We start from the raw sequence: 14,897 nt of genomic DNA on the forward strand, positions 1-14,897 counted from the left end.
CAAAATAGCACTTGGCTATTTCTGGTTGATTTTGAACAGACAAATTGACTGAGACAGAAACAGTTAAGCAAACCTCTCTCCTGGTTCATCTTGACCCATAAGGCATGCACATGAGTAACGTAACTGTTTACTGAAGAAATCTCTCAGGTAACAGAGATAAACAGGCTCTTCTCTCTTTACCAATTATATTTATATGGCCCATCCAGTATATCTGAAGGATCATCTCCACCCCCATCATTCTACCCGGACACTGAGGTCTAGTGCTGAGGGCCTTCTGGCGGTTCCTTCACTGCGAGAAGTCAAGTTACAGGGAACTAGGCAGAGGGCCTTCTCGGTAGTGGCGCCCTCCCTGTGGAACACCCTCCCACCAGATGTCAAAGTGAACAACAACTACCAGACTTTTAGAAGACATTGGAAGGCAGCCCTGTTTAGGGAAGCTTTTAATGTTTGATGCATTACAGTATTTTAATATTTTGTTGGAAGCCACCCAGAGTGGCTGGGGAAATCCAGCCAGATGGGTGGGGTATAAATAATAAATTATTATTATTATCCATCCCATCTCACTTTCATTTATCTTCTATAGATAGAGATGAGGCTGAAATATGAAGCAAAGGGGTGTGGCTATGGTAACCCAGGTCTATATAAACTGACACAAAATTGTAAGATTATAAGAATTTACTATCCAGCAAGGTAGTATGTTTAACAACACACACAGAGAGAGGTTAAAAGCAATCTTTGGGGAACTTCCCAAGTGCCCTCCATCAACCTAGGTTGTTTGAGGAGCCAGTACTTCCACAGGGCGGCACATGAGGAGTTAAAACATGCAGCGGGGAGGCAACAAGGAAGGTTGTCACCTGCAGAGGGTTGGGCTGGTTGAGACAACAGAGGGGTGGGGCAGGCTGCAGTGAGAACTGCATGGGGCTTTCAAGACAGAGCCAGCCCCTGGGTGACTCATCCCCACCCCAGCGCACCTGTCTAGGGGTCTCTCATAAAGAGGAAGAGGTAAAGCTGGCTGAGGTAAGTAAGTGCCTTTCTCTTCTACTCTGGGATTGCGTATGTTTTGCTTTCCTTCCTCTGTGGTTGCCCTGAGGTGCAAACTGCTCAAGTCTCCTCTTTCTCCAACTTCCTCTTCATGGCCCGAGGGAGAGAGGGAGAGACGGAGGGAGCTGAGGTTAGGCAGCCAGGTACTTTCCAAAGAGAGCAAACGAGTTGAATTCCGCTTTGATAAATTGCCCTTCCTGTGCACCTGAAATTTAAGTGCTCCTTCCCGCTTCTCATCTGCTTCTCCTGCATGAAGTGTTTAAAGTCCACTGACTTTCCCCCTCCTTTTGCAATCACACACAGAACTTTCTTAGATTATTCCACTTCCCACTTTCCATAACAAATAACTCTGCAGCTGTAGACTCTGAAATATCTAAACACTTTAAAAACAAAAAAACTGAAGGATTGTTCACAAACTTAGCTTTTGATGGTGGTGGTGGGGACTTTCTGTAAGAGAGATCAGCAACAACAGTGTTTCCTATTATGCAACACACAATCCTTTGAGTGTGGAGCTCCCCTTTCTCGTGGCAAGTTTCACATCCCAGTGCCAAAACAAGTCTTGTGGCAACTTGGATGGATATATTATGGTCCAAGCTTTTGCAGACCTGAGTCCACTTCATCAGATGCATGTTCTCCTAAATTGGCAGGAATAGGTATAATTTTATATACTTGCTTGGCGGATGAGGGAAAACTGTAAGACAGGTTAAAATGGGAAATGAAATGGCAAAAAATACACACTATGACAGGATTAATGCTGGAAACATACATAAAATGGTTAGATACAAAGCAGTCCTTATGACAAGTTAGTTGTGCCATAATGTTTGCTTTAATTGACACTTGAAGGAGAATAAAAGCCCATTGTTTCAATTCAAGCCACATGTGGGGAAATTGGTCTTCTTCGTCAATTAAAAAAGGTAAAGGTACCCCTGCCCGTACGGGCCAGTCGTGTCCGACTCTAGGGTTGTGCGCCCATCTCACTTAAGAGGCCGGGGGCCAGCGCTGTCCGCAGACACTTCCGGGTCATGTGGCCAGTGTGACGAAGCTGCTCTGGCGAGCCAGCACCAGCACAGCACACGGAAACGCCATTTACCTTCCCGCTATAAAGCGGTCCCTATTAACCTACTTGCACTTAGGGGTGCTTTCGAACTGCTAGGTGGGCAGGAGCTGGGACCGAACGACAGGAGCTCACCCCGCCGCGGGGATTTGAACCGCCAACCATACGATCGGCAAGTCCTAGGCACTGAGGTTTTACCCACAGCGCCACCCGCGTCCCGTCAATTAGGTAATACTTAAGGTGCCAGAAGGCTCTTGTGTTTCCTGCAACAGACTAACAGATATTTCCATTGCCAGTAGCTCACTTGTATGGGGCGGGAGCAGGAAGAGAAGTACAGCTGCTTTGCTTTCCTTAGATCAAGGACTATTCCTCAAAATTGATAATGGCACCCCACTTCCCAGAGTTGCAATGGTGCCCTTAGGACAAGACTTTATCTAACTGCACCACTGCTGCGTGGTGAGAAGTGGTTGGTGCAAGGAAAAAATAGGTATGTGAATGGAGAATTCCTGGATGCCAAGATAAAGTTTAGGGCAAATACTCTTTGGTAAGAGAACCCCAGCAGATTTAAAATAACAAAATATGCTTCTAAGTAAAACATGGAAATATAGGCTGTTAAACCTTTAAAATAGGAATTTGGAAGTTCTAAAATGCCCCTCTTCTCCTAGCATAGAAAACGACCACATGTTTGGTAAGTTAAAATGGTTTACTTACAAACTCTCCAAAGGTCAGATTCATGTGCTTTTCCATACAGCATTCAGAAAAGGTTGCACAGGCAGTAAAACTTGGCTTAGTTGCAGTGGTGAAAGTTCCTAAATTATTGATATGTGAATATAAGTGTCTTGTAAGAGCCATGTGGTTGATCGGGACCAGCGCAAGCTCTTCACATGGTGTGCTTCTTAAGTATACTACAGGGAAACAAAAGTTTGATTACCTAGTCGCTTCCAAGGTGAGCTAAGCCCTCCATGCATTACCGTATTTTTCGCACCATAGGACGCACTTTTTCCCTCCTAAAAGCAAGGGAAAATGTGTGTGCGTCCTATGGAACGAATGCAGGGGGGAGGCAGGCGGGAAAAGCCCCCAAGAGCCGCACACAAGCTCCGTGAGGTCTTGCGGGCTTTTCAACAGGAGGGAGAAGGGACTGACTGGCGGCATCAGTCCCTTCTCCCAACTCCCAGAAAAGCCAGGAGAAGCCGCGATCTCTTTAAAGGGATTGCGCGGCTTCTGCGGGCTTTTGCGAGAGGTGAGGGAATCCCCCCGCCTCCCAGAAAAGCCAGGAGAAGCCGTGCAGCCCTAGAAGTGCGCGCGGCTTCTGCCGGTTTTGCGGGAGGTGGGGGAATCCTCCCACCTCCCAGGAAAGCCAGGAGAAGCCGTGCAGCCCTTTTAAAGGGTGCGCGGCTTCTGCCGGTTTTGCGGGAGGTGGGGGAATCCCCCCGCCTCCCAGGAAAGCCAGGAGAAGCCGTGCAGCCCTTTTAAAAGGCGCGTGGCTTCTGCCGGTTTTGCGGGAGGTGGGGGAATCCCCCCGCCTCCCAGGAAAGCCAGGAGAAGCCGTGCAGCCCTTTTAAAGGGCGCGTGGCTTCTGCCGGTTTTGCGGGAGGTGGGGGAATCCCCCCGCCTCCCAGGAAAGCCAGGAGAAGCCGTGCAGCCCTTTTAAAAGGCGCGCGGCTTCTGCCGGTTTTGCGGGAGGCGGGGGAATCCCCCCGCCTCCCAGGAAAGCCAGGAGAAGCCGTGCAGCCCTTTTAAAAGGCGCGCGGCTTCTGCCGGTTTTGCGGGAGGCGGGGGAATCCCCCCGCCTCCCAGGAAAGCCAGGAGAAGCCGTGCAGCCCTTTTAAAAGGCGCGCGGCTTCTGCCGGTTTTGCGGGAAGTGGGGGAATTTCCTCACCTCTCACAAAAGCCAGGAGAAGCTGCGATCCCTTTAAAGGGGTTGCACGGCTTCTGCAGGCTTTTGCGAGAGGTGAGGGAATCCCCCCACCTCCCAGGAAAGCCAGGAGAAGCCGCGATCTCTTTAAAGGGTTTGCACGGCTTCTGCGGGCTTTTGGGAGAGGTGAGGGAATCCCCCCACCTCCCAGTAAAGCCAGGAAAGCCCTGTGCAGCCCCTCCGCCAAGGAGAGGCAGCACGGGGCTAAAGGGGAAGCCAAAACAGCGAGCGGGATCCATCCCGCTCGCTGCCTTGGCTTCCTCCATAGCTGCGCGCAACCCCTCTGCCAAGGAGAGGCTGCACGGGGCTATGGATTCTTTAGCCCCACGCAGCCTCTCCCGGGAGGGAGAGGCTGCACGGGGCTAGGGGAAGCCAAAACAGCGAGCGGGATCCATCCCGCTCGCTGCCTTGGCTTGACCCATAGCTGCACGCAACCCCTCCGGCAGGGAGAGGTTGTGTGCAGCCTGTACGCTGCTCTTTGGGGCTGCGGGGGGGGGGAGATTTTTTTTCTTGAATTCCCCCCCTAAAAACTGGGTGCGCCCTATGGTCCGGTGTGCCCTATGGTGCGAAAAATACGGTAATTAGACTTAAGCATGTCGGTTATATGAGATTGGTTATCCCACAAAAAAGTATCAAGGATACAGCTACAGTGTCTGGGTTTGTTGGGACACGAGAGCTCTGGAGGGTGCCCTCATAATATTTAGCTTATTTACAAAGCTAAAAGCAAAGCAGAAATGAAGGCAAACAGGTACTCTTTCATAGCATTATCCATTATCTTACATCAAATCTCCCAAGAGAGTCTGTACTTCAAGATTCTTCAGCCAACTCACAGTGCTCTCTGACCTTTCAGCTGCAAATCTGTTTCCAGCCATTCTCTAGAGCAGTGTTTCCCAACCGGTGTTCCGCGGCACACTAGTGTGCCGCGAGAGATTGCCTGGTGTGCCGTGGGAGGGAGGCGGGCAAGTCGGGCGGCGAGAGGCGGGGCGGCGGCGGCGAGGATCTGCGTCGAGCCGGGGGCGGCTCCGCGGTGGTGGTGCCGAGGTTTCTCTCTCCATTCTCCCCTCACACACACACACAGGAAATAACACAGGATCAGCTGACAGGACCCGGCCAATGGGGCGGCGGCGGGGCAGCGCGCGCAAAAGGGAGGAGCGCGAGACAGCGGACGAGGAGGAGGCCGGCATGTCCGGGCAGCAGCAGCAACAACAGCAGCAGCAACTCCCGGCGACGGCTCCTCAAGCCCCGGGCAACCCTACTCCCTCACCGGCCTCGGCCACCCTCCTGCTCCACCCGCCGCCGCCTCCCCCGCCGCCGCCGGCCACCTCGGCCCCGCCGCCGCCCCCTCCTCCGCCCGCTATCGCCGCCACCACCACAACAGCCGCCGCCGCCTCAGCTGGGCCCATGCCTGCCGGGAGCGGCGGCAGCAGCAGCAGCAGCAGCAGCACCCCGGCGCCCTTCCCTCACGGCGGCGACCCGGCCCTGCAGTGGCGTAGCATGGGGGGTGCAGGGGGGGCCGGCCGCACCGGGCGCAACATCTGCGGGGGGCGCACTCGCAGCTCTCTGCCCCTCCCGAGGTACTATTTCTGGGTTAGCAGAGTCTGTAACCTGAAGCGTATGTAACCCGAGGTACCACTGTACTTCCAAGTCAGCGTGCAAGGGATTGCAGGACCGGCGGACTTGGCGGTGGGGGTGGTTGCTGGAGCCTTGTCTGTCCTTTCAGCCCCGCACCCACCGCAGACCCCTTCCTATGCCACTGGTAGCTAGGCGAGGCGGGGGGCACTGGGCGCCACACCTCGGCGCCTGCAGCGTGCCTGAGCCATGCATCTGCGGGCGAACTGCCCACAAGCTCCGCTCTGGCCTCTGCCCACCGCCTCAGCCTCCCTACAGCTGAGGGGGAGGCTGCAGCGAGGCTCCACGCAGCGCGCCCTGCCATGGCTCGCCCCCATGGCACTCGCCCCTGGCTGCAGGACGCGCGCGCCGCCCCGGGCCCCTGAGCGGCTAGCTGCGCTGAGCGCAAGGAATACGTCCTCTCCGAGTTCGGCGTCCTCTTCGTGGGCAGCGCGAACCGCATCTCCAGCTTCGGGTGGAACTTTGGCCAGGTAGAGGGAAGCCTTTGGGCGGGGGGGGGGCTGGAGACCGGGGTGGGGAGGGGTTAGGAGAGACGCTACCGGCGCTGTCCAGAAATGCCCAGAGCAACTGGAGCTCAGCTACGCGCACACATGCGCCCTCCAAATCCCGTTTCCCACCCCTTTCTCAAAAGAAGAGAGAAAAAATGGGTCCTGGGTGTGAAACCAAAGGACCTTTCCAGCTCCTCCTCAATTCCAGGTGTGGATGGCAATGCCTCGTGTCTCCTCCCCCGCGACCAGAGCACACTTCCTAGGCTGGTTGGACGGTCCCTGGGGGTCTTCGGGTTGCCATATTTTGAAGAGCAAAAAACAGGACACATTTGTCGACTTCTGCTTTTAGCTATGGATCAGTGGCCTAGCGTGGGGGGTGCAGGGGGGGCCGGCCACACCGGGCGCAACATCTGGGGGTTAGTGTTAGGGGGCGCAAATCCACGGGTTAGGGGGCGCAAATTACTTGCATTGCCCCGGGTGCTGACAACCCACGCTACGCCACTGCGGCCCTGAACGAGCAGGAGAAGGAGCTCAAGTGACGCTGCGCGCTGACGTCACGGGGCTGTAATGGTGGTGTGCCTCGAGATTTTTTTCATCAAACAAGTGTGCCTTTGCCCAAAAAAGGTTGGGAAACACTGCTCTAGAGCAAAACTGTGGTGGAAGGCTCAAACACACAGCAAGCACAGATCTATTTCTTCTTGACAGTCTTGTATATGCAGATTCTCTCATTTTTGAAAGCTCTAATGTACGTATTTTCCTGGTGATATCTATTGCATATAATGGAAGAAATCTGTATTATTTGGAATTTTGTTTGCTTGTGTCTTTTGTTATTTGGAAACAGGGTACAAATGAACTATTTGAATTTTGCATCAGTATATTTTAAACCTGAAAGTTCCATGTTTTCTATATTGATATCAAATATAGGGATCTCCTAAAGATATAAAGATGTCTTTGTTTTTTTAAAAATGCCACCATCCCAGCCCATTTAAGTTTTTGTTTATGTTTTCTAATTACATATTTACTGGATAAAGATATCCAGCTCTCTCCATACGCAGAGAATCCAAAGCTTAATGCGTCTGGATATTGGAAGATTGTCCATACTATTAATGGAATGGCATGTGAACAATTTGTCAGATGATGCTTGTTGAAGTGCTTATGAGTTTTTTTGCATCTTCTGTTCAGGAAAAGCCACAAGGGCAGCCTTCTCTGGAACAACCTCCGTGCTTCTTCCCAGTTTGAATAGACGTGGCAATTGGTGGATTAGCTGAAATGGATCGCTACAGATATTTCATCTTCAATCAGAAAAGTATGGTTCTGTTGGGGCTCCTCCAGATAGCTTGTGCTACAGTTTGTATCATCGGTGGATTAATCGATGGTGCTTTCAGAAGGGACTCAGCACTGAGCAAATCTAGGATACCCATCTGGGCTGGAGTGGTAAGCTATATAAATTCTACCCCCCACCCCACCCCTTTTTATTAACGATGTATAAACTATAAGGCTATAAAATCAAACTTCAATTGAAATGCCTGCTTCAAAAAAAAAAAAGTATTCAGTAGATGTCGGAAGTACAGCAGGGAGGGTTGTACAATTTGGTATAATACAGGGAATTTGTTCACTGTTCTAGAGAACTTGTGGTTCTATATTCCACAAGCCAGCAGATCTCCCCACTCTGCTGGACAGCATGGTGGGGCTTTGCCCAGCTGCTGGGAGACCCCTGTTGCTGAGAAGAAGCACTTAAAGAGTCCCGCCCCCATTGCAGGGGTGACAGCAGGACATTTCGTCTCAGGTGCTGAAACACCTTGGGCCGTCCCTGAGTCCTGGCCTAGTTGTTTTGTGGTAAGAGCCTAGAGCAGACTTCCTCAACCTCGGCCCTCCAGATGTTTCGAGACTACAATTCCCATCATCCCTGACCACTGGTCCTGCTAGCTAGGGATCATGGGAGTTGGAGGCCAAAAACATCTGGAAGGCTGAGGTTGAGGAAGCCTGGCCCTAGAGGGCAAGTGTGACTGCAGCTGCCTTTGATTTCTGACTTGCATCTCCTTAATTTGGAAGTGGGGGAGCTGAGGATCAGGCTCACAGAAGGAATGCTCTGGACTGGTCTGGGTGAGAGAGGAATGAGGACTTTTCTTTCTCCTGGGAAACATAGGAGAATTTAATGTTTTTTGGAGGTAAATTAACTGGAAGGGGGAATTGATTTATGGTGTTTGCACTTCATATGGCTTGTGGTCTTAAGCTAGTTGCTTATCTCCATCTTCTCCAGCGCTCCATTTCCAGCTGCGGCCAGTCAAATGCCAATGGGAAGTTTTTTCTGTTTCTGTATTCAAACTATTTCCCACCTGTTCTTCAATGCCAAGGCAATCCCTAAGCAGGTTACATTAAAACCAATAGAAATCCAAATCAACAGTGTAGTAGATGCCTCCAAAAACCTGGGCAAATAAGTGATTCTTCACCTGGGGCTGAAAACTCAAATTGTGAGTTAGAAGAAATTCCATAATTGTGGGGCTGATGACAAGAAGGCCCTGTCTTACATTTTTGCCTGCAGGAACTTACGAGGGGGACATGTTTGTTTTCTACATTTGATATTCAGAAATATATTGCTTTTGAACATGGAGATTTCATTTAGCTAGTGAAGTTGAAAGGAGGGGGCACCCATAGCTGAAGCTGGTGTTTTGAGTGGGTGGGGCTAATTGGGAGAGTGGATGATACTTGTAGGACCTCTGCTTTACTTCAGGAGGGGAGAATAGGACTGAGAAAAGTGAGTGATTTCTGGGAGAAAATTGCATTGCAGAAGCTGAATTGTTCTGATTCTACTAGCTGACTGTAGTAATTACAAACACTATTTTGGAGTGGTACATGGGAGCTGTGGTGGTGATGCTACAAGCAAGAAGCAGCTGGGACTGTTAGTAGTGACTTCGAATAATTTAGTGGCATCATTTTACTATGGTACAATCACTTTGCTATAATAATTTTTTTACTTTTTATTTTCTTGGATCCCAAACTAATGTTAGAAATGCAATGGGTGAAAGTATGATTTACACTTTGAAAGGTGCACGTCTAATATTCCTCCTTTGTGTGTTTCACATACCCAACTCCTTGCCCTTCTAGCATGGCGGGCTAGTGATCTGATAGCTGTCAATTACTTTACTATCCTTATGTGTCAATCACATTTTCACCTGTATAAGAAAAAGCATCTGGTGAAATTGACCAAGAATCTTGAGCCCACGTTTAACAGCCAGCTGAACAATTACATTCCCTTTCTGGTGTCAAAATGACCTTCTCTGAAATCGTGCCTAAAGGAAAGATGTTTACTTATTATGGAATAAACCACGTTCAGCCTTTGTGCTTCATAGATCTGCTGGTTGTTGATCAGGAGCTGGTGTCTTAGAAACCACTTTCCAACCAGTGTATTTATTTATATTTATACACTGCTTAACTACAATCATATCTAAGTGGTTTACAAGGATGTAACAAAAAGGTAAAAATCAGTTAAAACTCTAAAATAAAACCTCTATTTTGTTTTAATCTTCCTGAAGTTAATGTTTTTTCACTTCTTTTTATATGCTAAAGTTGGGCACCCCCCCTCCAGCTTAATCCCCTTTACCTTTTGTTTTGTAGTTTATGGCTATTCCTGGAATTATGGCTTTGTTTTCTTCACTGAGAAAGAATCCTGTTTTGGTATGTTTCTATTGTATTTTGTTTAAAGTGGATGGGGACAAATCATACAGCTGACTTTCTATAAGTGATAAATACATAAACCTTTTATTTACATAACTTTTACTTCACGTCTGAGGAGCAGATGGGGCTCATCAACGCGGGAAGGTAGCCCATCTAGGAGAAGGAAAACTCTGATTCTAAACCTCTGCTGCCTTGCAGGGTATATTTTTTTTGGGGGGGGAGGCTAAAGAGTAAACCCTACAAAAATCTGGAGTGGAGTCCCTAAGATGGTTCGATGGCACCTTGTATGCCTCCTTCCAGCAACTCCTGCAGCCAAGCTGGTACCAAACATATTGCTCTACTTTTCTTTGGGACCACATCAACAAGGCCGAGATGGAGGTTCTTATCATATGGGTAGCCCAGGACCCCCATACACACTGCCCAGGCTTGCACCCCTGGGAGGTCACTTTGGTGCTGCACAGTGGTTTGACTTCACCCCCCGAAGGCACACTCCATTGCCCTCGAGACAGATGGATGCCAACAAAAAGCAACAACAAACTTTAATCTCTGCCCTGAAGTGTTTGGAGATATACATCATAGGCAACAATTAAAGTGATCATACATGTATGATTTTTGGGTTTAGAGTTTAAAATCCACAACAGATTAAAGGTCTCACTTTAACAGCAGTTCAAAATTTCTTCAGTCTGTCTCTAAATTCATCAGTCATTCTGTGTTGCTCCAAATGGCTGGATTGCAGTAACACATTACAGTTGAAAGGTAAGAATATACATGTTTTAGAATACACGGCACAAATTTTATCTATACATATATAATATTATTATTTATGTTAAAGGGGAAGGAATAAAATTCCTAACCACCTCTTCCACCTTTGGCCCTTTACATAGCAAGCACAATGGTTGTTTTTGGGCATGTTTTTAAACACCCATAATTGGAGTTCCCAGACATGGATGTTTAAAAGATCCATGCACATCATCCGTACTTTGAGCATTAACTGACCTTGGGTGATGAGTCCAATGGCTGAAGTAGAAATGGGTCTTAGTTAAGCCTAAAACCTGCTGGAAAAGCACGGCAGCTGACCATCTTTTTTCTGCTGCAACTGGTCACCATCACCTTCTCAAATCTAGACTAGATGGTAATGTCAAATTGTGCGATTTTGTGTGATTCCTGGAGGGGTCCTTTGCTCACTCAGAAGCGGAACAGAGCAAACCAGCAGCTGGGTCAGCCAATCTCTTTCTAATGAATGCAGCACAACATTCCCCACTTATTTTGATCCACTATGCTGCTTTCCTAGAAAATCTGAACGGTTTCTACCTATCTGGTTTCTTGGCTGCCTTGGTAACATCCCTTCTGTTGATTGCCCAAATCCACAGGTATCTTTGCTCAGTACTTTTTGTTCAAATGTATTCTTTCTGGCTTTCTTTTTTTTTTCTTTACTGCTTCTAAGAAAGTCTCATACATTTAAATGGATCTTGCTTCCAAGAAAGGCATGTGTGGGAATGGGCTTAAAACAGCAAACACCTTCACATACTCCCTAAAAACACAGGATGAAATATAACACAGTTAAATATGTTGATTTCCATTTACGGTATTTACCGTATTTTTCGCTCTATAGGACGCACCTTTTTCCCTCCAAAAATTAAGGGGAAATGTGTGTGTGTCCTATGGAGCGAATGCAGGCTCCCTGGCTTCAGCGACAGCAACGCGAAGCCTCTGAAACCTGCGCTCCGGAGGCTTCGCATTGCTTTTGCTGAAGCCAGGAGAGTCTGGTCTTTGAGGCTGGCGGTGGGGGAAAGCAGCGCTTCCTCCCACCGCCAGCCCCACAGGCTCGGGGGGCAGCGGGAAGGTGTAATTAGGAAAGGAAAGGTTTGATTTTCACTGATTCATACCCACACTTTGGACATTGTATTGTGAATGCACGTTCCTCCAAAGTCACTCTGGAAAATAAATTACTGTTGTGTACAAAGATTGCATAAGAGGCATATGTGGAACTATTTTTCATCCTTTGACTTGAAGCCCAAATTTAACTCTGGTCTTCTCTATCCCCATACCTTTTGTACAGGTGAATGCAATGATAATTGCTTCTGTATTTTCCTGCTTTGTCACGCTACTTGTAATCATCTATACGTCTATAACATTAGAGTATGGTGAAAAATATGAAGAGTTTGACGATGTGTCCTCTTATCATCACCCAGCTGTTGTAAGTATCAAACTATCCAGTTTCTGCCCTTTTGAATACATTGCACACAGTTTAGGAGTGACAGAGTAACTAGCACACCCAAAGGCTGTCACTCACATCAGTTTGGGGCAGAAGATGGTGCAAGAAAATCACTCTGTGAGTTTCTTTACTGAACAAGGTCCAGGCCAGCACAGCAGAGGCAAAATCATTGGATGGCTCAACCACCCCCTTCTTGGTCCTGAAATGCCTTTTATGGCAGGTATTGTTTGGCGTTCCATAGTAAAGGATGCCTCCTACTGGCACAGACACTGGGGGCAGATCAGGGTTTGGTCTGCCTTTTATATATTACTTTCATTTTATCCACCCAATTTGAGGATATTAATTGACACCATCAGTTTGTATACATGTATAGATCATATATGTGGTTGCTCAACTATTTATCAGTTACTAGTTATTGTTGTTTTTCACTTGTCATTCCTTTTCATGTAAAATAATTAAAATACAAAAAAAAGAGAATTTCCAGGCGCTTTAAAAACAATACCCACACCACTCCTAGGGTTGAATTGCATTTTTTGGATAAAGGGTGTGTGTGCTCATTTTCTGTGTTGCAGGCATTTGTGCTTGGTAAACTTGTAGAAGGAACCAACATCACACTTCTGATTACATCGCTTTTCAGTGCTTTTATTGTGCTGATTATTGCTTATTTGAGTTGCCGAAGTCTTCCATGTTGTTCATGCTATGACAGTGTCACTGGACTTGTAAGTAGCAACATTGCCATTAAATATGGTGGGTTTACTTGTTTTGTACTGGGAAGGAATGCCTTTTGGGATTCTGTAAAAACATTTATGGACAGTTTGATATGAAGTTGCCATATTTCCTTAACCCCCCCCTCCCCTTCAACTAGTTAAGCCCAAAATGCCCACAAAACTAATTTTTTGAATTGTCATTTGGAAACAAATGATTTGTGGACACACTGTATACACTAAACAGCTATGAACCTCATCAGTGCTTTGATGGTAAATAACTGGCATCCTTATATAAGCTTCTGTGCACTTCCTAAGGAGTGGGGTATAAATTGTATATAACTGCCCCTTCTGCATGTTTTTCTTGACAGATGTGTGCATAAAATGTTTTTTACTAGGTTCACAGTTCTATGGGTGGTATTCAGCTAAGTTTAATTCAGAGTAGATCCTTTGAAATTAATGAATATGACTAAATAAGTTCCATTAATTTCAGTCAGTGTACCCTGAGTGAAAACTACCCCTTGTGTTTAAGGTTTGCCAATTATGTAGCATTTACCACTTCTAAGGATGACCTCTCATTGTTTGATAACTGCCATATTTATGCATCTCTTAGATAGATATGTTTGTTCAGCTTATTATCAGGGTTATTGAATGTGAATGGTTTGAAATAAATCTCTTAATTATGATAATGGTAGCTGCAAAAATTTAAGAAATACTTTTGTAAAGGAAAATACGGTAAACTGTGGTGGGCATTATATGATGAATAGCTTCTTTTTCTTAAACTGCAGAACTTTTTACTTTTAGTCTTGTTCATTATTATACCATTACAATTACTTTTGGTTAACCAAATTACAAAATGAAACTGTGTTTGTCTCGAAGACTGCACATTCTAAGATCAGTGCTATTCTCAGGTGAACCTATTTAACAATCTCATGCTCTCATTCTTAGGAAAGGCTAGAATCTAATGAAGACCAGCTACAAATTGCAGAATTAGTTTGCATTCCATCTGGTATGTAGGTGTTCTCACTGTTTTACTTGAAAATTAATTTCAGATTTACTAAATATGTAAGTCAAATAATGAATATGTAAGGAAGACATTTGGGCTATATAAATATTATTTAAAATCATAAAAATTAAAAGCCATTTCCATAAAAGCAATCTAACTACAATTACAAAAACTAGGCAGGAGTGGTTAAAAATAAAATCCAGCACATTACTTTACTGCTGGTTTTAGTTTAATTTATTCTTATTAATATTGAACTGTAAAACCCAACGTAGCTCTTTTAATCAATAGTGGGTTAGAACAGAAAAAATTAAAAGACAATAAAGAAACCCTGGTAATATTTCTAGGGAGGAAGACAGAAAAATCTGTGTCATTGGTGCCCACAATAATAGATATTGATGGTGGACCAAGCCAGGCCTCTGAAGCCTGGGCAGATTTCTGAGAGCGCAGGCTGTCCTTCAAATAAAGCCCTGCATTGTCTAGGGCTAGGTTAAGTGTCAAAACCAGTCCTTTAAATGGGGCCCAGAAATGAATTGGCAGATAATGCATTTGGTAAAATATGGGTATTATGTGTTCCCAATGCCTGATCCCTGCAAGAATCTGGGCAGCTACCTTCTGCACCAGTGGAAGTTTCTAAACCATTTTCAAAGGCAGCCCCATGTATAACCAGTGTATTACAGCGGTCTAGTCTGCATGTAACCAGCACACGTAATCAAGGCAAAGTTTGCTTCCTGCAGCTACTTATGCTCACTCTGTGTGTTTTCTATTCTAGGTCAAGTGGATACAATTTTTAATTCTCCTGTAAAACTTTCAGATTTAGATATGGAAGCTGATGATGATATGCCCAAACCACCTCCGTATATCAGGATGACTTAAATATAAATTCTATGAGAATAAGTTTTTTTAAAGCTCTTTATAACTTAAGAATGTTGATGAGACGTTTGTACAATTCTTAAAAGTTAAGAAATGACTGACCACTCTGAAGAGATCCTCAGAATTTCAAGACTGGTGACCTATTTTCTGTACAGTTAATAAACTTAATTCTATTTTCATAAATTTTAATTTAGCCCCATGGTGTTTATTTGACTCCTGCTGTGTAATAGAATCTTCAATAATAGCAAGCATCCTTTGAACCAGAAAAATTGTCATGGGCAAATGAGTTTTCCAAATGCA

General features: G+C 46.3%; 1 protein-coding gene across 3 annotated transcripts; it reads left to right on the forward strand.

Annotated features, from left to right (window-relative positions):
* Nucleotides 1-56: 56 nt before the first annotated feature.
* Nucleotides 57-14,786, forward strand: LOC308595256 (uncharacterized protein). 3 transcript variants are annotated; one of them, XM_081209224.1, is made up of 7 exons: nucleotides 57-147; nucleotides 7,310-7,561; nucleotides 9,743-9,802; nucleotides 11,862-11,999; nucleotides 12,590-12,736; nucleotides 13,670-13,730; nucleotides 14,497-14,786. In XM_081209224.1, the coding sequence occupies exons 2-7, from the start codon at nucleotides 7,397-7,399 to the stop codon at nucleotides 14,598-14,600; spliced, it is 675 nt and encodes a 224-aa protein (XP_081065350.1). In that variant the 5' UTR covers nucleotides 57-147; nucleotides 7,310-7,396; the 3' UTR covers nucleotides 14,601-14,786. The 3 variants fall into 3 exon arrangements, with proteins under 3 accessions (XP_081065350.1, XP_081065348.1, XP_081065349.1); XM_081209222.1 differs by lacking the exon at nucleotides 57-147 and adding an exon at nucleotides 861-1,017; XM_081209223.1 differs by lacking the exon at nucleotides 57-147 and adding an exon at nucleotides 872-1,021.
* The last annotated feature ends 111 nt before the right edge of the window (nucleotides 14,787-14,897 follow it).

This window comes from Podarcis bocagei, assembly GCF_964188305.1.
Source record: "Podarcis bocagei genome assembly, chromosome: 9".
Taxonomy (NCBI): Eukaryota; Metazoa; Chordata; class Lepidosauria; order Squamata; family Lacertidae; genus Podarcis; species Podarcis bocagei.